At 43.3% G+C, this 26,215-nt stretch overlaps 1 protein-coding gene across 4 annotated transcripts; it reads left to right on the forward strand.

Moving 5' to 3' along the window:
• On the forward strand, positions 1–26,183 carry ESRRA (estrogen related receptor alpha). Of its 4 annotated transcripts, XM_066582831.1 has the most exons (10): positions 1–229; positions 1,373–1,437; positions 1,895–1,995; positions 4,095–4,230; positions 10,000–10,317; positions 12,191–12,307; positions 12,857–12,982; positions 13,414–13,581; positions 14,431–14,700; positions 17,450–26,183. In XM_066582831.1, the coding sequence occupies exons 4-10, from the start codon at positions 4,194–4,196 to the stop codon at positions 17,695–17,697; spliced, it is 1,284 nt and encodes a 427-aa protein (XP_066438928.1). In that variant the 5' UTR covers positions 1–229; positions 1,373–1,437; positions 1,895–1,995; positions 4,095–4,193; the 3' UTR covers positions 17,698–26,183. The 4 variants fall into 4 exon arrangements, with proteins under 4 accessions (XP_066438928.1, XP_066438926.1, XP_066438930.1 ...); XM_066582829.1 differs by lacking the exon at positions 1,373–1,437; XM_066582833.1 differs by lacking the exon at positions 4,095–4,230 and having other exon boundaries at positions 3–229.
• The last annotated feature ends 32 nt before the right edge of the window (positions 26,184–26,215 follow it).

Raw genomic sequence — 26,215 nt, forward strand, 5'->3', positions numbered from 1 at the left:
AGGAAGTGTGTTTGTGTGTGAGTGTGTGACACGAAGTGTGTGTGAGAGTGAGTGTGTGAGCCGTGTCCTCTGCTGCGTCCTACACCGCGTCCTACACCGTCGGGTGAAGTCCGGGACAGCAGCCCGCCTCATGCCCAGGAGGAAGGCAGCGCTCAGCACCCTCACCAGCGGGGGGCACGACTGAGTGTGCAAGAGCCTAACAACCGTGCAATGACCACGGCAGCCTGAGGTGAGTGTGCGGGGGACTGTGGTGCCCACATGCCCGTGCCATAGATGGGGGTGGGAAGGTGCCCACATCACCTGGGCACTGCCTGCTAGCTGCACACATACTACAATGTGGGGTGCAAGATTTGGCTTTTGCTTCCTTGATAGAAAGCAGTTTGGGACATTTTCACCTTTTATTGCAAACTTTTTTTTGGAAAGTTCAGTTGCCGAGTCCTGGAGGGGGGTAGGAGATATTTTGGGAAGAGTTAAAAAAATGTACCTTGCATGTGATGCGTGTTCTTATGGCACATCCCTATAGATTGTGGGGTTTGTCACAAGATATCTTAATATGTGTCTCATGTACAAATAAGCCCTTTCTGTAGATGTCAGACAGCCGTGTGATATGTTCCCTGTGTGATATGTGTACATACCAGCGGGTCTGATCGTTACTACCTTACCATGCAATGACAAACTTTGTGTCCAAGTGTTTCCTTCCTCCTGCTTGTACACTAGAGATCCTATACAGCCTTTGTCGTCTTCTATAGAGATCCCTCCGGCTTCTTGCGGTGACTTTGAGCCAAGGTCATTGGGATTTTGGAGCGCTGGGTCAGTGTCTGCAGCGCAGGGCTCTGGTTAGATACAAGCTGTTATACAGACGGCTACCTGACTCTGGGATTTGGGGGTTTGGCTACAAATGTATCAATGTGTAAATCCTGTAGTAGAAGTCTAGATGGGATATTTTGTTTCATGTGTTTCTCTTTTTTTTGTGTTTTTTTTTATATTTACTTGCCATTTCGCTCAGCAGGGTGTTAAGGAAATTGTAACAAATTAGTGATCCTAAAGAATATTAACCTCTAAAATCCCCTGACATCACGGTAACAAGAAGTCCTTGCCTTGTCCTCTTCTATCAACCGATTGCCCTCAGTTAGTTATTAACTATTTGTGTACTCGGGAAAGTTGGATGACTACTTACCATTACAGCTCCCTCTATTAGGTGTTGCTTGGCATACAGAATAGGTTTGTCTACTAATGTCATGATATATTAACTTCATCTGCAGTGTGAGAAAGCTGGGTAATCGCCCCAGCCATGTTCCTATTACTCAGCTTTACCAAAATCGGATAGATCTCAGAAATTTGCTTCCTAGATTTTTTTTTTTTTTTTTAATAGCTTGACAGAAAAGGACAACTCAAGGACAAAGCGAGTTTTAGCAGAGAACTTCTCTACTGTTCCTGGTAAGGATCTAGTACCAAATCATAAGGAGCACAAGATATTTAAGGGGTTTTCCAATATAGAATTTAATTGGTGGCGGGGGGACGAAATATGCAAAATATAAATATAGAATCCCCACTGATCTGCTGCTCCCATCTTCTTCCATTCACTTTGTTTATGTTGTCTGCAGCCATCACATAGTTGTTTACCCATGTGATCATTGCAGCCAATAGCAGCCCTGCGATGGAACATCATCAGTGATATATCATAAACTGGCTGGGGCTTCTACATCAGAAGCTTACCTGCCATGTTTATAGGGCAGCCCGGTTCGGCGCTGCAGTAAGTACATGTGGGGAATTTTACTAAGGCTCCGCAATTCGGAAAAAAAAATTGGACAACCCCTTTAAAGTCAAAACATGTCCTTCCTAAAGTTGGGATGTATACATTCCTTATAATGGTGTTGTGTTTTTCTGTCTACAGATGCTATTTCTCCTCTAACAGGACTACACCGACCACCTGTCCTCGCAGCGTCTGACCCCCATCAGCAGGAGTAGTAGTGTTGCCTTCATGTGGATCTCCTTGTGAGTGTCCTCCATGTGCTTTATATTGTGTACAGTGATACATTGTAAGGTTTATAGACTCAGGAACTATGCCCAGTGAGCTGAGATACCGTGGAGGGGGAAGGGTACAGGTCAAAGGTTAAACTGACCAGTTGCTTACTTTCTACTCTTCTTGTGCTGAAGTTTTATTGCTCTTATCTATTTCTGTGGTTTCTGGTATCCTGCCATAGATTTATGTCTCTTTCTTAGGCTGGGCTCACACGAAGGGGTCGGATTTCGGCAGCGGAAGACTTGCGCTCATTCGCAGAAAGTAATTGCAAATGATCGCAGGTGCGAGCGGATTTCCGGGTGGATGTACACTATGCACAGCGGATACGGTGCTCTCTCTCCCCTCCAGCCAGGATTCCGGCTTTTCTCTCCGTTTTCCTTTGCGGTTGCAAGTGTTTCCGCCACTCATACTCAATGTTAGTTGTGTATGGGCGACAGGACTCTTGCATTCATTGACTTCAATGAGGGCCGTGTGCACGCAATTCGCGTTAAATAGAGCATGTTGTGATTTTTCTTCCGCTCGCGGAATACACAATTCATATCCACAAGTGTGAACGAAAAAGAGAAAATGCATGCCTTAGGGCTCCCCCATGAGCGTTTTTTTACTGCGTCTTTTGCGCGTGTAATAGGAGGTAATAAACTTTACATTATTTTCAACTAAGCCTCTTGCAAACAGTGCGCAAAAAGGAATGCAACATGCTGTATCTTGATGCTTATGTGCCACGAGTATGTATGGGGATTTGTCGACACGCAGCAGTACATAATGCATTGCATACTGAATGTGAACCACGGAACGATAAGTGCCCGAGGACCGCATGATTCTCAATGAGAACTGTACAGTCTAAAGGGGCGGCCCATGTGCAGATGACTTTGTGATGATGTCACCAGCTCGTCCCAACGGGCAACCAAGAATCGTGAGATTCTCTGTCCGTGTAAAAAGGTTCATAAGCCCGCTCACCACATGGAATAATGTAACTTTATTCTAAGGCCTGTCACCTCTGTTATCAGTAGGTTGTCCAGTCCTTGTTTCTGTCTACTCAAGCCTTTCACCCTTTGTTTTCTGAAAACAAATCCTGATAAATTGAGCAAGAAGTATACATTATCTCCTGTGTAAGCCATCAACATAGTTGTGTTGCTACAACGGCACCACTGTTCCCGTCCTTTACACCCTGAGGTTATTGCTAAACCAGTCTGACTAAACTGTCTGCATGAGGCTAACCAGAGCAAAGGTTGTTGCCTACCACTTACCTCCTCGGATTGTTTTTTTTCTCTGACTTGGACTCGACTTGTATGAAATTATCTCAGGATGGTCTCTTCTTCTCCTGTGAAGTTAGTCTTCAGTCGTCTTAGTGATTTGCTCCTATATAGTTAGCGGCTGTTCTGCCTGCTCTGAACAATGTACAATAGAAGTCCTGACATTCCTCTATATCTGGCCACTACCTGACTAGATGGCTTTCTTCAGTTTCCATAGTCACAAGTTTGCTTTTCTAGTAGTAACCGGCAATTATACTTTTACCTGTGGCACGTATCGCTGCAGAAGGTGCCCTCAGGGTGCAGGCAGTCACAAACATTCGGTTACTTGTTTTTTATATCTTTTGGAAGAGCTGAGAAACTGTCTTTTTCCTGATTTCAGAGAAAACAATGATCAGTAGAGTAACTTTTTCCTTCACTCATGACCGCACCAGGAGAGAGACTGTGCCCACAAGGACAGGATACTATTTTTCCCAAGAGGGGTTAAAGGGAAATGCCTATTTGAAGAAGTATCCGCTAATTGGGGAAAAAGCGCCTAAAATGGACGTAGCTATAGATAGCTAAGGTCTCTAGAAAATCTGATCAACTGTTTGCTCATACGGGGTTAATAAAGGAAAATCTGAAAGCTTTCTTAATAGGGCTTGGAAATGTGGAGCTGCATGCTTTTAGCCTAATATTGTAGCTACATGTACAGCAAGATTTTGAATTGTCTGGTTGGACCAATTAGAATCTCACATGAATTAAAGAGGTTCAGAGATCAAATGCTTAATTTGTTACCAAACTTTCAGAGAGCATGCTTGTTTTTTTTGTTTTTCTTACAGATGCTTCAGCTGATGCTGTTAGACTAACAGACGGGACAACCACATTAACAAACTCAGGAAACAAACTGGGGAAAAAAAATTGTTTGGATCGTCTTTTGGATGATATCCTTGAGAAGGCCTCAGATAAGCAAAAAAGGTTTTCTGGTCCTTCTTTTGCAACCCTTAGGCAGGGTCCCACGGGACGGAAATCTCGCAGCTTGGCCACATCGAAAAGCCTTGGGAGAGCCGCAGCTTCAAAACCCGCAGCATTTCGCCTCGGGTTTTGGAGCGGTTCGGCCACCGACATTCTGTTGCGGCTTTCTCTCCCCATAAGGAGGAGTGAGGCTGCAACGGAAAAAAAAAAAAGAATTGACAGGCTGCGCCTGTCAATTCCGCGCCGCATCGCCAGTTCCGCCCAGCTTTGCGGCAACAGATTGGCCGCCCCATGTGAATGAGATTTTTGCAAGATCTCGTCCACATGGCTAGCTAATTCCAGGAGTAGAAGCTGCAGGCAGATTTGCTGCATAGAAATTCTGCACAGAGTTTCCGCGGCAAATCCGTCCTGTGTGAACCCAGCTTTAGGAAACTTTTTTGTTCCTTCAAAACATTTAGACAGGATTTAGGGCTCCCACACACTTGCATTTGCGTTTTTTGTTAACGCGATTGTCAATGGGACTTTCTAATGTTAAAAACGCAATGCAAGCAACTGCGTTTTTGGTGCATTGCGTTGCTTTTTTAACATTAGCAAGTCCCATTGACAATCGCTTTAACAAAAAACGTAAATGCAAGTGTGTGGGAGCCCTTAGGCAGTCAGGTGGAAAGACAGTAGGGGGGGATCACTTAAAGGATCTAGTATTTTAGGATCAATGGGATCACTCTGAGGGCTCTTTCACATGGGTGCTGTATGCCCGCAGTGTAGCCTTGTGCATAGCTCACAGCTACACTGCTCTAAAGATTATGTGAACAGGTTAATTCAAGCTGCTTGAAATAGCCCGTTCACGCATTTCGCTGTGCGAGCTGCATGCTTTCCAGATCCCATAGGAGCTTATGGAAAGCATGCAGCAAAGATAGGACAGGTCCTATCTTTGTGCGCACCACGGAGATGGGTGCAGGCATAGCAGTCGCATGTGCTATGTTTGAGACATGCGAGTGCTTTGTGCGGCTACAGATCCTGCATCTGAACGCTTCTATAGGAAACAATTGTTTCCTATAGAAGTCCTTCCTGCGCACCCCTAAATAGCCAGAAGCATGAATTCATCACACTTGAAAGCGTTAACTGTGGTGAGACTAGCCTTAATGGCAGCAAGTGAGGAGTTGATCGACTGATGGGCGAGTGCTATCAGAGGATCAAACAGTGTCTTATATAAACAATCAAGGGAGGATGAGGTCTGAGTTCCTGATGAGAGAAATGAGAAAAGTTTTGATTCTGGCTGAGGAGCATGTCCTAATCATACTAATTAGAGACAATTTAGAATTTTTTCAAAACTTAACGAAAAGGCCTCGCCACTAGTACATAATGTACAAGTTTCAGCCTTAGGAGCCAACTACAAACTATCTAAAGATCCTGAGGTTCCTCAAAGTATCCTTTACATCCAGACTGGTTGAGAAAAAATGGAATCCCGACGTGGGATCTAAACCTTGTTCTGAACTGCCTTATGAAGGAGCCATTTAAGCCTATTGAATATTCCTCAACTTAAATTCTTACATTTTAGACGTCACTTCTAGTGGCCCTTACGTCAACTAAAAAGATCAGTGAGCTTTGGGCTACATCTAAGTCCATCCCACCCTTTTATTCAATAGGGTGGTTGTTAGATCTAATCTGGATTTTTGCCTAAGGTTACTTTTAGCTTTTCATCATAGTTGGGAAATAATTCTGCCGTTATCCTGTATGAATCCTCAGGATCAAAAAGAAAGATCTTCATACGATTTGTTACATTCTATCCAGAGAACAGCGGAGAAAGTCTAGTTCTCTTTTTTTGTGACCTTTTCAGTGTAAGGATAAAGGGAAGAAGGCTGGTAAAAGTACTGGATTGAGAGTGCTATAGCTCTTGCCTATTCTTCAGCCGGCCAGTCTCCTCCAGTAGGCAGCGAAAAGCCAGTGTTGTGGAAAATTAAATCAGTCATATGCCCTATAAGGCCGTTTACACAGGACGTTTATCCCTCAAAATTTGTTGAAAAGAATCATAGAATGGTAGAGTTGGAAGGGACCTCCAGGGTCATCGGGTCCAACCCCCTGCTGAATGCAGGATTCAAATGAGCGATAATCGTCCCATGGAAATGCAAAAAAATCACTTACTATTTGTTCAGTGTTCGTTATTGCTGACTTCCAGTCAGCATAAAAACCATCGCTGGATCAAATGTGAAGCGCTGAGCGAGAAGCCCATGATCCAGAGTGATGTCTGCCTTTCTAAACCCTCGGCCTGATTGCTAATGGCCTTAGCGGTGACTTTGGCGCTCATGCAGTTTTTGCAAGGACATGGATGCTTTTGTTTATTTTTGGTTAAAAATACACTCCAAGGCCCATTTAGACGCAACGATTATCGCTCAAAAGCCATCTTTTGAGCAATAACCATTGTCTAAATGCGCAGCCATCATGCACTATTCGTTCATTGGTGATTTCTAGCAAGCTAGACATCACAGATGACTGTTATCAGCACTGTCCGCTGATTTTCTCAGCGGGCGGCGCTGATAGTATTCTTTCAGATTGTGTCCTGCTGGCAGTTTGCATATACAAAGCAGCTGGATTGTTCTTGAAGCTATTGAGGCGGTATCCCGCTATGCCTGCATTAACTCTTAAGTAGCTAACTAGCTACTTGGAGTTATGCAAAGGTGATCGCTCAAAACTGTCACTCAAACTGTCATTTAAGTGTATTTTGAGCAATTATCTTTCAGTGTAAATGGGCCTTTAGGCCTCCTGTCCACGGGCGATATTTCACTGCGGTACCCGTGATGATGATCTGCATGCGAGTAACACAGTGAACGCTTCTCATAGGATAACTATTTCATCTGTAATGTATCGTTGTTACAATACACTTTTGTGACACCACCGCCTGATAGTCACTCTTTTCATAGCAGCTCTGGGTGATGAGATTGGTAGATGTGGCTCTTATAAGATTTGTTCCAAGGTTTAAACTACTCTCTTACCAACCAACTCCTACTGGCTTCTTTAGTGTGTCTGCATGTTTTAAAGGGGTATTCCCATCTTATGACCTAATAGCATGCCGTTTGGATATACCATCACTTGAGGGTCCAGCGGTTGGGATCTCCACCGATCCATAGAAGGAAGGGACAAGCACACGTGTAGAGCTTGGCCTCCTTATACGTTTTCCCTGCACAGTATTGCTGCCGACCCTGTTAAATCTGTGAGCTCGAACATGCTGTCCAAACTGCGGAGAGCAGGAGCCGAGCAGATTGATATATAGTTTTATGGAAAAAAAAATTCAGTATAACGTCTGTTTTAGCTGTGTATGACTGTACATATAGAGGTAGCTGTCAGTCACTGATGGCTCCACCCATTGGACAGAATCAGTGACAGCTGTATGACTGTATATATAGAGGTAGCTGTCAGTCACTGATGGCTCCGCCCATTGGACAGAATCAGTGACAGCTGTATGACTGTACATATAGAGGTAGCTGGCAGTCACTGATGGCTCCGCCCATTGGACAGAATATCATTTACAGCTGTATGACTGTACATATAGAGGTAGCTGGCAGTCACTGATGGCTCTGCCCATTGGACAGAATCAGTGACAGCTGTATGACTGTACATATAGAGGTAGCTGGCAGTCACTGATGGCTCCGCCCATTGGACAGAATATCATTTACAGCTGTATGACTGTACATATAGAGGTAGCTGGCAGTCACTGATGGCTCCACCCATTGGACAGAATCAGTGACAGCTGTATGACTGTACATATAGAGGTAGCTGTCAGTCACTGATGGCTCCACCCATTGGACAGAATCAGTGGCAGCTGTATGACTGTACATGTAGAGGTAGCTGTCAGTCACTGATGGCTCCGCCCATTGGACAGAATCAGTGACAGCTGTATGACTGTACATATAGAGGTAGCTGTCAGTCACTGATGGCTCCGCCCATTGGACAGAATCAGTGACAGCTGTATGACTGTACATATAGAGGTAGCTGTCAGTCACTGATGGCTCCGCCATCGAATGTTTAGGCTCAGAAGGGGCAGGGGTTTAAATTAATAAAATACAAGTTCTACTGAATCTTCCCTCAATCTGCTCGGCTCCTCTGGCTCTATAACATGCCGCCTGCAGTTCGGACAGCTTGTTCCAGCTGACAGATTCCCTTTAACTGGAATAAGGTTGTGCTGCAGTGAAGGGGACGCAGCCTCTACACCAGTGCTTGGCCCCTTTGGTCTCAGGACCAGTGGAGCTACCAGAGAACCTCCAGCGATCATAAAGTAATGGTTTATTAATGGGATATGAAAGTTAACTGAAAGATGTATAATTTCAGTTGATCTTGGACTGCATTGTGTATCTTCATTAATAACCAAAAGGAGACTTGCCAGGAGTTTTGATGTTATAACTTACTTTATTCATGGAATCGGCTCCACTAAAAGGAGTTTTCTGGGGAAAATGCTAGTAATGACCTAGGTAATCAATAGCTGATCTGCTGGAGTCCATTACTCAAGACCCCAGCTGATCAGAGCGGAAGCTGCTGCTCTGACCCCAGTGTAGTGGCCAGCGTTTGTAATTGTAGACTCATCCTCCACTGATTTAAGAGACCTCCGCCTGCAGTTACAAGTGCCGACGACTACACTGAGGTTGGAGGTGCAGCTTCTGCTTTATACCTCTGTGTGTTCTGCTGCTGATCGGCTGGGGTCCTCTGCTCGTGTGCTCACTGAGGATAGGCCATTATTATTTCCCTGGAAAACCCCTTTAAAACATGAAACTGTTTTAAATAAAAAAAGAAGTACTTATGTAGCCTTAGAGTGACTTAAAACATGGGTGCACAAAGTTGTGTAGGTTCAGGAGCCAATTACACCGCCCCAGGAGGACGTTTGTTTCTTTGCGTGGCCAGGCAGTATACTAGTCATCTGTTGTGAGACCTGAGGAAGTGGCTGCCCTTACAGCTGATGTAACGGCTGCTGCCTGGCTTCTCTAGACTGACAAATGGCTAATCTGTATTTGTGGATGTGCTTCCATAATGTGTCAGAACGCTGGATGGTGTCTGTGTTCTGTAATGGCAGCCATATAGACTTATCATCCAGCTTCCCCAGAAACAGACATACCTACACAAAATGTGTAGTTTGGGAAATCGCCGCCGTTTTTATGTTTGTTTTTTTTTTTTTTGTTTTTTAAGCTCCAAAGCCATACGTGCTGTAAAGCGCTTCAGAATATTTATACACTATATAAATAAAAATGGACTGAAAAAATATGGGAAATATAAAGAAAGGACTTCTACTTCTCTTCCCTGCTGCATCCACTTCTGCCTTTGGATCAACTAACGGCATAAAAACAGCAATTTTCAGGAGCGGATCCAAATGTATAAAGCAATGATCAATCATTGAGTCGTACTGTAGCTTTGCAACGCTGAAGCCTAGGGTTTGAGTCCAGGAGCAACATCTACCAAAGGACATTTCCATGTTTGTATATTGTCATTATTGTATCTTCTCACCACCAGCAAGCTAGGTTGTTTTATTTATATATTTTTTCCCCCTGGGCACTTCAGTCCCCCCTTTACAGACCAGTGTGAATATTTGTATCTCTCAAAAAGTTCACAGTTCTGCTCTATATGCTAAGAATTGCAGTGCAAGTCCTGAGGGCTGGACTCGTTGCCTTCATATATTAGCAGGACTATTGTATTACAATCACCAGTGATCAGGAGCTCAATGAACATAAAGAATTGTCACAATGCATTTCACTGTTGAATTTTAACAAACCCTTTGTTTCCATTTTGCAGAACACTTCTTTATCATGTCTTCTCGTGACAGACGCCCTGATCTCTGCATCAAGGCAGAACCAGGGACTCCAGAAAGCATTGGGCGCCGGAGTCCTAGTGGCTCTAGTGATAGTAGCGGACATGGGCCTGAACCGCAGGGTCCACGCTGCTGCAGAGGGGGTGATGACGAACAAGAAGATACACCTGGAAGGGGCAAATATGTCCTAAACTCGATCCCTAAAAGGCTCTGCCTGGTGTGTGGCGACGTGGCATCTGGATACCACTATGGAGTGGCTTCGTGTGAAGCTTGTAAAGCTTTCTTTAAACGTACTATACAAGGTTAGACAACAGCAAAAGTGGTCAATTAAAATTCCAGCATGACATGCATGAATTCTTCTAGCAGCTGTGATCTCTTTCCAGTCATAAGCTCTCTATATGGGAGGCTGATTATGTCATTCTTTTAATTACGGCTTGAGATATTCAAAACTGAGATGGTATTGTAAACTAACACGGTGATTAAAGGAAGTATGTCGGTTGTATTTAGCATTGTAAGCTTACTGTAAGCTTAAGGCCTCCTGCACACAGGCGGAAATTCCACGGCGAGACTTGCCGCAGAATTTCCGCCCGTGCCCGCTGCCATAGGATTGCAGACAGCCGCGAAAACCCATGCTGTAAACAAATTGCGGCATGCATGCACAGAAACGTCTCGGCTGACATACCGGCTCTGCACTGCGCATGTGTGGCTGTGCGCCAGCCGGCATATCGCAGTGCAAGGAGGGAAGACGTCAGACGGGTTAGTAGAAGCTCAGTATCGGGGCAAGGGTCACATCCCGCTGTGAGAATTCTTGCAGCGGGATCCAACCTGGCCGTGTGCAGGCAACCTAAAGGTATGCTTAATTTTTATCGGACGCTTCAAATTTGAAATATGGTGGCTGTGCCTCGTGTGTGGTATACATCCTGCAGCTAAAACCATCTGATGGGTGGTTCATGTCCAGCAGTTATCCTCCCAAGTACTAACGTTCCCAGCCGCTTGCTCTGGAGACGCTGTGCGTTTCACTCTGCACCGCACGGAAGGATCTACCGTATACACAGTGACTCTAGCGTCGCTAGAGGCTTATGGGCCCGGGTGCAAAAGTTTATCTTTGGGGGGGCAAACTTCTCTTAACGCAGAGGCATAACTTGAAGCTACTGGGTCCAAATGCAAAACCTGTAAAGTGGCCCCTAACTATAATGCTTTATTCATAGTATTGGGCTGCCTATATAAAGAGAGGCCTTATGGGCCCCCTAAGGCTTGTGGGTCTGGGTGCAACCGCATCCCCCATCGTTACACCAGTGAATCTAGTGGCTGTGTACTTTGTAAATAATGTTACACATGTGCTGTCCGCTTTGCGGCGCAGAGTGTTTGAAACGCACAGCATCTACAGCACGGACAGCTGAAGATGTCAATCAAGACTTGGAGCAGCGTATTTACACCAAAGAGGCGGAAAAGAGCCCGGACCACTGCTGGGCATGAACCGCCCATCAGACTGTTTTACATGTCCTTTGCACACAGCTTGGTAACCACTATGTTTCCACTTTGAAGGATCTACCTGTCACACATGTTATCATACAACTAGCTTCCACTGCTAAAATTAACTGACTGACTTCCATTAAGGTAGACATTACAGTGGGCTCAAAGTGGTTTACTTATACATGCATGGCAACACCTGTGCCGGGGACCGGGCATCACTGTACTTAGGATTGGTGGGATCTCCATGGATCAGACTTTTTAATCATGTCTGCAGTAGTTGATATTCCATAAGACACTTTTTGTAATACAGCATCTTTGCCAGTGTAGGCTACACGTAATCCCAACAATAAATAAATACACTTACAGAAAATTATTTAACAAAGAGTATTTCCATTTTTAAAAAATTCAGTGTTTTTTTTTTTTTTTAAATCTAATGTCCTATTAACCAATACACAGTCCAAAAAAACTGGTCCCCTAATACCTGCATCAAGGAAGCAACTCTCTAAAGACATACAAATAATAGTAGTCATCCATTAAACCCTAGTTGAGAATGATAAAAGTTCCTTATGTTTAATGATAATCCCAAATTGCAGCATCCGAGTTGGTAATAAGTTGTGTAAGGTGCGTTCTGTAGGGAATTATGCTCCCATTCTAACTGAACTTTTAGTCGTAGATTAATTGTATTTGCGCTTCTGTTCATAGGCAATATTGAGTACAGCTGTCCTGCCACCAACGAATGTGAAATTACCAAACGAAGACGGAAGGCATGCCAAGCTTGCCGATTTACAAAGTGTCTTCGGGTGGGCATGCTCAAGGAAGGTGAGTGGAAGGTTATGTTCGGACGTCGGAATTCACCACGACGAGTTCTACCTCCAAGAAGCTGCATCAGAATCTGCGTGTTTTTGGCACTGATCTGCACACAGATTTTGTCCGGGCAATGTGTAAAATGCGTGTGAATTTTGGTTCGTAAAATTGTATTTCCGTGTCGATTCTTGATATGGAAACACTGCTTTCCGCATAGTGGGCAAAATCCATGTGCAGATGCATGCCAAAAACTGCAGCAGAATGCTGTATCTCTGTTGTGTGTCCCTAAATGGCTTGGTAATATAATCTGATGGGTTCCTGTGTTATATTTTTATAATTCCTCTTCATTACAAGGCCAGTTTCAGACTGATTTTCTACAATTGAGTTTTAGCATTCGTATTATAGATGCAATATCTGGACCACCAGCAGTTCTACTGAATTGTACTTAATCACTGTAGGGGTCAGACTAAGAAAATGGTGACTTGAAATGAAAAAACTATGTTTGAGCCTGAAATGATGGTCAGCAGGTTCTACAGATGGACTCATTTTAATCTTTGCTTATAGGGGTGCGTTTAGATCGTGTAAGAGGAGGTCGGCAGAAATATAAGAGGAGACCAGAAGGAGACCTCCTACAGTATACACCAGGAGGACACCAATCCCAGCAGAGTACAACTATAGTCAAGAAACAAGGTAATGACTTCTAGTCTGAACTCGCTCCTCTTATTTAGTAATGCAGTATTTAGCGCTATGTAGCCTTAAAGGAGAAGGCAGAAGCGATTAAAAACGGCTTCTACCTTCTCCTCAGGGTCCTTGGCTGTGAATAACACCCAAAAACACGACCTGCTCCTGCTAGATTGCAGGAGCTTTAATCCCGTGCCGTATTAAAGCTCAGGACCAAACGCCGTAAATTTACTGTGATGGGTCCTTAAGAGACTCGGGATGAATCACATGGATTATGTTGATACTTAACTTTTTTTATATTGCTGACTTTTTTTTTTTTTGAGCTTGTGACGGGAGTGACCACTTGAATTCATATTTTCCTTGCACTGCTATTAAAATGAAGTGTTGTGAATAGAAATGATCATTCAGTCGATTGACCTTTTGTGTTTTCTGCTCTCTAGCTCCAGTGAACACGGTAGTCTCCCATCTACTGGTAGCGGAGCCTGATAAGCTTTTTGCTATGCCGGACCCATCCCTTCCTGATGGTTACTTGAAGTCTATGAGTACATTGTGTGACCTTGCAGATCGGGAGATTGTCATTATTATCAGCTGGGCCAAGAATATCCCAGGTGTGTGAGCAGTACCACTGGCAGTGTATGACAGTAATCTCTCTCGTTTATGATGCTGTTGGCTGTAAATTGTTTTTTCCCCTCCAGTTTTTGTTTTTTTGTTTTTTTTTATTAAATAATGCTTATAAGGGTTATCTATGTCTTATAAATCGGTGCCTATCCTCATGATAAACCATTAATATTTGATTAGTGAAGGGCCGACTCCTGGCGGCAGCGGCAATCCGGTATGTGAAGAGGCCGCCGTGTTCATGACATGGACTTTTCAATGTTTCCATTTGAATGCAGTTCTCTTTGTACGCTGTACATGGTGCAATAGAAGTAAATACCAGCCGTCACATTGCTTGTTAGCAGCCTTTATTCAGATATCATGCTCTTTCGTTGACTTGTACTCCTCCTCATGTCTAAATGAATTGAAAGGATCGTAACTAGCAACATGAGTGCTGGGATTTATTGTTGCCGCAGTCTGAACTTTGCCATGCTGCATGAGGAGATGAAGTGCCAACTCCCCGTGAGAAGAAGCTGTACTTTTCATAGTGGCCTTTCCGAGTACTGCAGCGAACCTCAGATTGGCTACTGTTTAAAAAAAAAAAAACCGTCGTTCAGAGTACAAAGTGAATGGAAACTGTCCGCAATACCATAGCGTACCACTGCATAGTTATGGAGCTGTGTGTTTCTGACAGTATAACTGCTTCATACCATAGTGCAGCAGTCAAGCTAAAAACTGACCGATGGGGTCCCTGGCAGCAGACTCCCACCAATCAGCTATTTACAACCCATCCTGAGAGTGTATCAACTATTCAGCAATTTTTAAATAGCTAAAGGTTCACAGCTTTACTTTTTTTTTTACAGGTTTTTCTTCCCTTTCCTTATCGGACCAGATGAGTCTCTTGCAGAGTGTCTGGATGGAGGTTCTCCTTTTGGGAGTTGTGTTCCGCTCGCTTCCATATGAAGATGAAGTTGTGTTTGCTGAGGATTTTGTGTTGGATGAGGAGTCTTCACATTCTGCGCGTCTCTCCGACCTCTGCTCCTGTGTTCTTCATCTGGTGCGCAAGTATCGGGCTTTGCGTGTGGAGCGAGAGGAATATGTCATGTTAAAAGCTCTTACTCTTACAAATTCAGGTGTGGTGTTCTTCAGTTTTTTTTTTAAACACATATGAATTTACTAGCTGATATACCCGGCTTCGCCCGAGTTAATTTGGTGCTGGTGTTTACCTGGTGTTCACACGCAAAATCTTATGAAGTCGTTGTTACTTTAGAGATACCGAGGAAAAAATATGTTCACCATTTTGCATAGTTCTCTGCGTTACCCAGAAAACACCACGTGATGGTAACCATGCGACCTTTCCTTTATATAAAATGACATCGGGAAGTGAGAGAATTAGATTCCGTACGTAAAATTTGGATGCTAATTATTTTACAATTAGAATTGAATAATCGAGTTGGAACCCATTAACTTTTCCTATTTATGACATAATCAATGCTCATGCCAAATTTCAAGTGAGAGAATCGCATTACGTACGTAAAATTTGGACGCTAATTCTTTTGCGCTAGAATTGAATAATCGAGTTGGGACCCATTAGCTTTCCTATTTATGACCTAATCAATGCTTGTGCCAAATTTCAAGTTTGTGTGACTTCGGAAAGTGAGAGAATTAGATTACGTACGTAAAATTTGGATGCTAATTCTTTTGCGCTTAGAATTGAATAATCAAGTTGGGACCGCTTTACTTTTCCTATTTTGGACATGATCTATGCTTGTGCCAAATTTCATGTTTCTGCGACATCGGGAAGTTGGAGCATTTTTGGCGAGTCAGTCAGTCCTTTCGTCTTTATATATAGATGTAAGGCCACCTGCACACCAACGGATTTGCATTGTGGAATCCGTGGCGGGCGTCCGCACTGCGGACCCACAGCCAATACCGCTCATAGTATGCTATGGAAAAGCACTTCCTGCACACTCGCAGAAACAAATTGCGGTTTCTGTAAGTGGAGGAGAAATCGCAGCATGCTCTATTTTTATGCGGCTCGCCGCGACCATCTGCAGCACAGATGCAGAAGCTGAATGACAGGTACGTACGGACGCCAGCCGGGCACAGGGTTGGTTTCCGCTGCGGGCTCCCACATGCAGAATCTGACCTGTTCGTGTGCAGACGGCCTTACTTGTAGACGAGGCCACCAGTTAACAGAATTTAAAGGCCAGAACATTTAGTACCTAAGGTGAATTATCATGTATTGTTCTTCAGCTGCAAGAAAGCTGCAGCAAGATCTTTGTGTAGCTTCATTCTAAGAAGATCCATAAGGCCGTTTACATGTATGTTCATAAATAGGTTTCATGATGTTCTAAACAGAGTTAAAAATAAAGTGCACATGCAGTGCTCACCCGGGTTAAAATTAGGTCCCCTGTTAGTCAGCGTTGGGGACTACAGTGACAACGTAGGAGAGTGATTGTTTATATATGCTCAACATCCATATACATGCTCTATATTTTAGACCTCAACTCAATTTTGGAGAAAAACCTTTTAACTCCTTAAGGACGTGGGCTTTTTTTTTCGTTTCTTCCTCCCCACTTTTATTTATCCATCCAACGTCGCTGTATGAGGGCTTGTTTTTTTGCAGGACGAGTTGTATTTTTCAATGATACTATGGAACGTACCACATAATATACTGAAAAACGCTTAAAACACTCCAAGTGGAGTGAAATGATAACAAAGTGGGGGAATGGGAAGGTTAAAATTTTAATACTTTACAACAAAAAAAATTAATACTTTTTTAAACTGATTTTTCCATTTAAGTCTCTGTGAACTTGCGATCCTTTGATCGCTCCTGCAGTATGATGTAATACCATATTACATTATACCGCAATCTGACAGGCAATCTATCAAGCCACACCGTAGGCGTGGCTTGATAGGAAATCTGCAATGGCAGCCCCGGGGGCTTTCAGAAGCCCCCCAGTGGGCCATGGCAACCAAACGGCACCCCGCGGTCTGATCATGGGGGGGCTGTACAGGATCCTTGAACTCTGACTGGGGCATTTAAATGTCGCTGTTAAAATTGCCGTTGACATTTAAAGAGATAACAGCCGCGATCAGCAGAAGTGCTGATTGCAGCTATTGCCAGCAGGTGTCAGTTGTAAGAAACAGCTGGCACCCGCATTGTATGGAATGAGATCAGCTCTGGCTCCACCTCCATACAAGCCCCGAACCTCCATGATGTATAATTACATCATGGAGTGTTAAGGGGTTAAAAGAATGTTCGCCTTTTTAATACTATGTCATTTTTACTTCCAAAACATTGTGCCATTTTCTTAATACATTATATCTTTATAGTAAATGGAGCTACAGATCATTTTTTTTTTTCTTCATACCCGAACTGTCTGCAGTAACTGTTAGGGAGAGCTTGGCGCATAACAAGTATGTAGTTGGCTCGTAAAGCAAATGTGTCATCAGAAAATGACTTGTTTTAAATTAAGTTTTCATCTATTTTAAGAATTGCAGGTGATGTCATTTCTTTCTGTGGCTCTAGCTAAAAAGCAAGCCTGAAAGATTGCAGTTTTCACTCTGTTTACTGAGCCTTATACTAGTCTGACACTTCCTGATCTGCAGAGGTCACCTTTCTGTAGTCTTCGTATTATCATGAGATAATGGATGGTGATATGAGATAACGCTGCATCCTTCATTCACAATACATGGTCACAGCTTACCTCCTCCCCATCTGCTGCACAATGACCTCTAACCAAATTGGTATTAAGGGCTTTTTATGACCTCCAATAGAAGTACTCGGCTCTTTTCCAAAAAAATATATATCTTTTTTTAACATTGGCTAGATACTGTAAACGCAGTCCTATATAATTGTGACTATCTCTGTTGTAGACTCTGTGCACATTGAAGATCCTGATGCAGTTTTACGTCTCCGTGATGCTCTCCAGGAAGCACTCAGTGAATATGAATCAAGTCGACACCCTGAGGAACCCTGTCGTGATGGGAAATTGCTCCTTACACTCCCGTTACTTCGCCAGACTGCTGGCAGAGTCCTCCATCACTTCCATGCCCTACGAGAAGAAGGGACTGTCCCTATGCACAAGCTTTTCTTAGAGATGCTGGAAGCCATGATGGATTAAGATGGATGAACCCGTGTAGCGGAAATCCCACGTACTTTCTGTGTAACGACCCAAGGGATGCAAGCTGGGACTACATAATGAATGTATAGGACAAGCAAACCAAGCAATTTTATTTTTAATGCACATATTCTTTCTGTAATGCATTATAGACCGAGAAGGAAGATGCCACAGATTTGGTGCAGGCATGTATGCAGTATGTGCATATACATGGACATTGGCAAACATAGCAAAGAATGAGCTATGGAGCATCAAAGTGTTAGTTATTTTTATTTAATTTAGTGCTGATATCCTATGGTAGGATAAGCCATAGGAAGAAATGCTGGGAGTCCTTCCATCCTTGAACCATACTCGAGCCATAACCTGCTCCCATAAGCAAGCAATAGGGCACAACACAAAGTTACTGGATGATAACTTGGTGTTATGTGCCCCCTCTTTTTCTCTTATTGTTCATTATTGCACATATTTTACACTGGTCAATTTATTTTTCTTGCTAAAGAGTACGCCCAAGTAACGATCGCCATAAAATGTTGGATTTGAAGTCCAGTTTGGGGAGTTTGTTCCTAGAGGAGGAGAAAGCATATGGTTCAATAATTACATTTTTGGAACCCTATGGGTGACAGGTGCTATCCGGGGATATAACTTAAGCTGCACTTTTTATTTTATTCCTTACGCAAACATTTGTGTACTTAATATGAAAGTACTGCAAGCGGCGCATACATGTGGCTACATTTTGGTGCGTTCCGTGTTGAACCTATACCGAAGGTGATAGAAAAGAAGGGATGGTTTCTGTACAGCAAACCTGTCTGCTCCGACCACAGCGTGGATTGTGGCACACACCCCACTACTTGCTTGGTTCACCATTCATATGTTGTGAGAGGACCGTAGCATTTATCAGTGATTCCTACACATGCCTGTTTTTTCATTTATAGGATCTACAGTGGTGCTTGAAAGTTTGTGAACCCTTCAGAATTTTCCATATTTCTGCTTCTATTTTATCATAGCACCAAATCAAACAAATGAGTCAGAAATATTAGATTTGGTTATTTATTCAGGAAAATGATCCAATATCATTCTTATCTGTGAGTAGCAAAAGGTACATGAACCTTTGCTTTCTAGTGTGACCCCTGTGTATAGCAATAACTGCATCGAAATGTTTCCGGTAATTGTTCATTAGCCCTGTATATCGGCTGGGAGGAATATTAACTCATTCCTCCATATAAAAACAGCTTCTACTCTATGTTGGTAGGTTTCCTCCCAAGAATTGCTTAATTCCGTTCCTTCCACATTTCTATAGGATTTAGGTCAGGACTTGGACTTGGCCATTCTAGAACTTTAACTTTATTCTTTAACCATTGTCTTGTAGAAGGACTTGTGTGCTTTGAGTCTTTGTCTTGATGCATGACCCACGTTCTCTTGAGATTGAGCACACATACATTTTCCTTCTAGGACTTGCAGGTAGAATTCATTGTTCCAACAATATGTTGTTTTAGGCCCGATGCAGCAAAACTGGCCCAAACCATGATGCTACCACCATACTTGACCACTGCTGCAATCCAGTAGTGTCAGTCAGTGAAGGGCGTGTGGCACAAGAAGCCCTGCCTCTTTGTAGAATCCCGTATGTGCCCTCTTCCATACAAGATCTATTTTGGTACAAGCAGAAATATGAAAAATTGTGAAAGGTTCACAAATTTTAATGCCCCACTGTATGATCATTACAGTTGAAAGACCACTCAAAGGGGATTCCAGGAAAATACTATTGAGCAGCTCAGATTGGCCACTCGGGACCCCGGCCGAGCAGCTGATTGGGTGCTCGCTCTCAGCACCGCAGAGCGGAAGCTGCTGCTCAAACCCCTTCTTTATGGAGACAGCTGTCTGCATCATTTATGCTGCCATGCTTTATATTTTACACGGCTGCTCAAACCCCAGTGTTAGTGGCCGGTGCTCATAACTGCAGGTGCAGCTCCTGTTCACTTTAAGGCTCTTTCACAAAAATCACATGCTTATAAAACATGCAGCTATTAGCACTAATGGTATCCTATGGGTATGTTCAGATGAAAGAATTTGAACGTTCCTATAGGAAACCATTGGTTCTTATAGCCACGAGTTGTTTTTTTTTTTTACACGAGCGTGGTTCTCAATGTGAAACAGCCCTTAATGAGAGCTGTGCCTGCAGTTACAAGCATCGGCCACAACACCAGCGTCGGAAGCAACATTGCCACGCTGACAGTGGATAGGCCTAATCCACTAATTGGCTGCGTTTTGCCGCTCAGCACCCTGGCCAATCGACTGTCAATGAGCAAATCTAAAGGCCCATTTACATGCAAAGATAATCTTTCAAACCACTGAAAGATTTTGCAATCTATTTGTATAAAGTGTTAATGGCCATTGATACTTTATCATCTTCATTTGCATGTAAAAGGGCCTCCAGGAGCTGTTTGCAGAGCCCAGAGTGCGATGTAGCTGCATTGTTCTGCTCGCTGCTGTCAACATTGTAATCTGTGATCTGCCAACTCCTGTGGATATAACAGCGTGTGGTCTACTGAGAGATACTTTAAGTTCACCTTACAATCATCATTCAAATAAAAGGTGTGTGATGCCAGTGTCTACATGTAACGACTATTGCCAATTTTTAGTCGTTTGAACGAATCTTGAGTGATCGTTGCATGTAAATAGGCCTTAAGGTAATCAATAGTAGTGTCCTGGAACCAACCCCCCCCCCCCCTTAAGTTGCATCTAAACATAGTAGCAGTTTAGTCAAAAACTGTATGCAATTCTACCACACATTACTGAGTTTTTCTTGTTTTCTTATAAAACCCCTGTGCCCAACTATACTGCTACATGTAAATGCAACCTGATAGTTCATTTGAATATTGATTCTACCCCAGCTTTATATAGAATTGAATACTCACGTGCTCCACGGAAGGTTAAAGAGTAACAGAACTGTCACAAAAAAACTTCTCACCCCCTCTCATCATAGGGGGGTGTGCAGGCCTAATAGAAAGTCTGAGCCTGTACCCACCTTGCTGATCACAGCGCCTGGCTGAGAGCTTCTGCCCTTTTGTGTTAGAGATTAGTGGAAATCTCAGTGCATGGACCCCCCACTGATCCATGTCCTATGGCAGAAGTTTTCTGTAACTTGTTTGGTTACGCTTTAATAATTCATTCAGCAAGTTCTAACTCTATTTTGTATGGCTTGTGAAAAGGTCTTCCAACAGAGCAAACCTCATTATGGCTGGGGCCTGGGTTTTTTTTTTGCTTATGGGTTCGTAAAAGTACGATATTAATTCAAGTTTGGTGTTTCCTATGAGAAAAAAAGTCATGGTTAACTTGCTGAGATTGCAAAAATACTAACCATGATGAACTTTGTGCAAGTTTTTCCTAAACTGAGGTCTGTGTCCACTTTTCTCAGCAGTCGTGAATACACGTGGCTCTACAGTACCCTGCCGTCGGGGTATGGTCGCACGTACTGTAAATACTGCACAGAAAACCTCCAGTAGTTACAGCCCAAGCCATGTAGATGAGATTTCAGTACATCTCATCTGCGGTGTGTGGAATGGACATAGTGTGGAATTTACAGCTGTTTGCTGCTGACTTCTTCACCTTTTGCAATGCCTAGGGTAAAGTCTACACCAAAATCTGCTTGTAATACTGTGGATTTTTATATGGCTACATGCCAAAATTAACAACTTGTAAAGCCACAGCATGCCATTGCTGGCACTGGATGGTTGGTGCAGAATCCACCACTTCAAATGGAGTGAATTACGCAACAAATGGTGCCAGTTTTTTTGCTGTGGGTTTTGTACTGCAGAATGTGGCTGCAGCAAATCCATCCCGTGTGGCCACATCCTTACGCTGGGACCACATGGACGCTTTGTCACGTGACTACCCAGTTTGAACAATGAAGCTGTAGGAAGGGAGTGCTGTCTTGTAGACTGCGGTTGTCACTCAGTAGTTAGCTGAAAGTGCAGCTAGTCTGACAAACTGGAATTTCCGTGCAGACCCTCCGCACTGAAATTACAGAAGAAGTTTTAAAAACTAAGCTTGAGGAGCAAAGTGGATGAGATTTGCAAATATCTCGGTCACTTGCGGATAAGCTGTGCGGAATTCAAATCTGCAACATGCCGATTTTTGGCGCAGTTTCTGCTGCGGACTCTCTTCTCTTTAAGGGGAGAGATTTCTGCAGCTGAATAGTCTGAAAAGCTGCTTCAAACCCTGTGACAAATGGTGCACGTTTTGAAGCAGCCTTTCCACTGCCGCAATCTCGTGGAATTTCCGCAGGATTTCCATCCCGTGAGACCCCAGCCTTAAAGGGGCAGAGGAGTATTTACTGCTCTCTCCAATGAATGAGTTTTTTTTCCTGTAGTAGCATGCAGCCACAGCGCCCTGTCAATCAGTTGCAGGAGCGATCAGTAAAAACATGATGAATTACCTGTACAGAGCGCCTCTCTGGCGTCCACTTTCAAAGGTGACATGTCTGTGTTGCCATTTAATTCTCCAGGATACGCCAGGGTTTGGGTTGAAGCGCTGCTCCGATCCCTATGTAGTGGCCGGCGCTTGTAAGTGCATGTGCAGCTCCCACTGTTTTGAATGAGTGCTACGCTTGCAATTATGAGTGCTGGACGCCCACACCCTGGTGTATCCTGGGGAGCGCTTCCTGGATAACACCTTTTAAGAGGTGGGGTCTGTCCATATTTTGATGGCTTAAGGACAGGCCATCATCCTATGTTCCTGTAACGCTACTTTAATTTGACACATTACACCACCTCTTGCCCAAGCCAACGCAGAATAATTACATGGAAAATGGCAGTGACCCAGTGGGAGATCCTTCAATTCCTTATGCTATTCTATACAGGACAAGCAAATAACCAACATGCTTGCTAGTTGTTTGCCATCTGTTGTGGGCCATGTAGCCATGGTACGGGCTGCACTAGATCCTGCCTATGCCAGGGTGTGCCCTGGTTTAGTAATAACATCGGTGAGGAAGCGAGGGTGAATGCTAGTTCTGATCACAGTTAGTCATTGCTTGGAGGGATCAGGCCGGCAGCTAATTAAAGCAAGATTATTTTTTTTTCAACACTATATTTAACACGCCAGTATCCTATAGCGAGGGCCATGGTTTACAGGGGATTTTCAGACTCAGATGATCAGCAATTACCTGGCCGTTCCGCTAATCTCACTAGTGATTTACCTGCTATTTTTAGTTCTCTCTTCTTGCTGTCAGACTACAGACGTCCATAGCCTTAGTAGAGAGCGGCCCTCTTCTAGGAGCCCCTCCATAATATGGTGAGAGATAGCCGCTCATTCACACTTGCATATGAAATTTGGAACACAGACATTGTTTCTTTTAAGGATTAACTATTGTTTGTATTGCTGCAGCAGTATATACACTAAAAGACAAAAAAAAACAAGTGTAGCAAATACACACATAGGAAACTAAGCAAACACAGGACAGGCGGTTATAGATTTAGCCCATTGTTAATAGAACCAATTGAATTGTATTGGCAACATACATTAAATTTAAAAAAATGGTGTTAATACAAATATAGAATATGCAAGTGTGAATGAGCCCTAATATTTGCCAGACAGAACAGGAAGGATGGACAGATCTTTCTATTATACAGTTACTGTATTAACAGCTGAGGAAGTAGAGCTGCAGTGTAAAGAATGGAGACAGGAGTGCTGGGAGAATCATAGATTACTTTCTACCTAGAGACAATGCAGCTAAACTGCAGTCACCAATCAAAACTTCCCCTGTAGGAAAAGAGTAAGGAAGCTAGCATTGGGACTGGACGACCAGGCAGGGTTTCAGACCTTTCCCTTTACATGGGTGAGGGTCTAGACTTCTAATATTTAGGCCACATCGAACAGCAAATGTTACATTTTCCTAGCAGGTCATTGAGGTTGATTAATGCAGAAACAGCTGGCCGATGCACTTTGGTGCAGCTCACTGCTAGGGCCAATTACCATCACATGCATCTAAAGTAGACAGTCTAGTAAGGGTTTACTCTCACATGGCAGCTTTGTTGCAGAAATTCGTTGCCAGTCATCAGACTGTGGCTTGTACTAAAGGACGTTTTACACGCAGAGATCATCTTTCAAAGGACTGAAAGTGTTAAAGATTTAGCGATCAATTTGCATAAAGTGTTAATAGCCATTAACACTTTATCATCTTCATTTGCATGTAAAAGGACCTGCAGAAGTTGTTTGCAGAGCCCAGCATGTGTTTAAACACACCCAGCTATGCAAACAGCTGCATCCTTCTCATGGGTAGTGTAAACAGGCCACAGATAGAACATCCTCCAGTTTATTGAAAGATGAGCGAAATAGATTCAAATGGAATGTATTTGCTCAGTCTTTCAGATGCAGAACGATGGCTTTTAAGTGAACTAAAATCAATTGTTCAAATGAAAAGTGCACGATGCCTGCCTTGATGTGTAATGATGATTGCTCGCTTTTGGCCATTTGGGTGAATTTTGAGTGAATTGTTGCATGTTAAAGGGCCTTATTACATGCACATAGAGCAAAAACGTTTCTGCGACAAAACTGCTGAATATTGTCTGAGGCCGATTTCACATAATGCAGCAAAAAGCAAACTCATTTTTGTGTGTGGTTGCATATTTTTTTTTTTTTTACTGCAACAAAGCATACGGTTTTTACTAAACTATAGCTGCCTTATGTGAATACAGTCTAATGCTAACTTCACACGGGCGAGCGCAATATGGGGCCGTACATCACAGCCCAATATCGCCCTCGCCATTCATATGTAATCCCCGAGGATGCGAGGCGGTTTTAGGGATGGTGCGCAGAGTTTCTCCTATTGTTTTTAGTGGGAGATCTCGCAGCATGTGCACAGGATAGGACATTTGGCAATTATTGCATAGCGGTGCCATGCGGGGGGAACCCCCCACCCCCAAAAGAACACCGCTCATGTGTATAGCCCCATTTAAAAGGGGGTTCCTATTTGTGCGTCTCGCAACCCACAACTATTGTGCAATTTTCTCGCCCGAGTGAAGCCGGTCTAACTCTTACCCAGCCCAGTTACCCCTCTGCCCCCACTTCAGTGACAACTTCTCTTTGAGCTGAAGGCATGACTAAACTGGAGACTGACAAACCTATAAAAGAGACTTTTTACACGGCTCGGCCATTGAGCATATATAGGGACTGGCATTTTTTTTTTACTAAGGAATATACAAACCTAATCCAGATGGATAATATGGCTGCAGACATGTCTAAGAATAATAGGAGATGGAAAACCATTCTACAGATACACATATAAAGACCGTACCAGTAAAAAAGACACAAGAGGAAGTATTAGTATATTGGTAATAATGAAAGTGGGCGATCATGGCCAAGAAGCTGACAACCTACTACTGGTGCTGAGGAGGAGCACTTCAGTGCCACCCTGGATGAGGTACAGCTCAGTACCATTACGTACTTGAGGATGCTTTCACACAGATGGAATTAACCTGCAATCTGTGATAATATCCACACCAAAGCCCCCCCCCCCCCCCCCAAACATACACTTTTGGTGTAGTGCTGTACATAGGTAACTTTCAGTAACTATTCCGTTGCACACTACAATTGTATTAATTAACATGCCCAATGCCTTTTCTCCCAGTATTAGGCCAGTTTCACACACAGCAGGAAACATCCACTGCATTACCATACAAAGAAAAACTGCAGCAAAAGCTGCCCATCATTTTGTAGCAGATTGACTGCAGATTTCACTGTGTGCATTGATATAAATGCAATTCATTGAATTTTCCACAATCCAGCACGCTGCGGACCTGAAAATCTGCAATCTGACTCAAATCTGCAGCCGATTTCTTCTGATGTTAACGAATAGTATTTATTAAAGCCCATTCAGTAACGTATTGCACGTAGCTGCAGAATGTTGGCACAAATTCTGCACACAATGTATAAAAGTGACCATAAGATGTAAAGTATCATTCAATGTATAAAAACTGATAAAGTAGCTAACTTTCTGTCCGCTACATGTTACCCACATGGAACGGAGAAGACTACCGAGGGCAGTGCTTACAGGATATATTGGGCAGCTATGATATGGTACATACTGTAAATCCTGTCTTTTCCATGATTTGTTAAGTGTGGGTCAGTTTTGCATTGCCTATAAGACCAGATAGACAGGCAAGGCATCCACACTGCAGTTCGGACTGGACTACACTACATTCTGCTGTTCTGCGCTCTAGTATTCGGGGTATGGCTCCTGCATTGCTGGTATGGTTGTCTCTGTGTTTAGCACATCGTGTTCTCTTATCACCCATTTTCTTATACCTCTGTATTTGCTTTACAGTTTGGTTCTTGTTACCCAAATAATTGCAGGTGCCCTCTACTTTTGTATATATAGCCTATAGAATAATGTGCATATGTAATATACCTCATTGCTTCTAAACATATATACAGAGCATTGTATACAACTAAGGCTCTTCTGGGCCTGAACCGCAATAAACATCAGGGAGATTTCATGCTGTGCCGATTATTTCTATACACCCCCCTC

Source organism: Eleutherodactylus coqui, chromosome 11, assembly GCF_035609145.1.
Source record: "Eleutherodactylus coqui strain aEleCoq1 chromosome 11, aEleCoq1.hap1, whole genome shotgun sequence".
Taxonomy (NCBI): domain Eukaryota; kingdom Metazoa; phylum Chordata; class Amphibia; order Anura; family Eleutherodactylidae; genus Eleutherodactylus; species Eleutherodactylus coqui.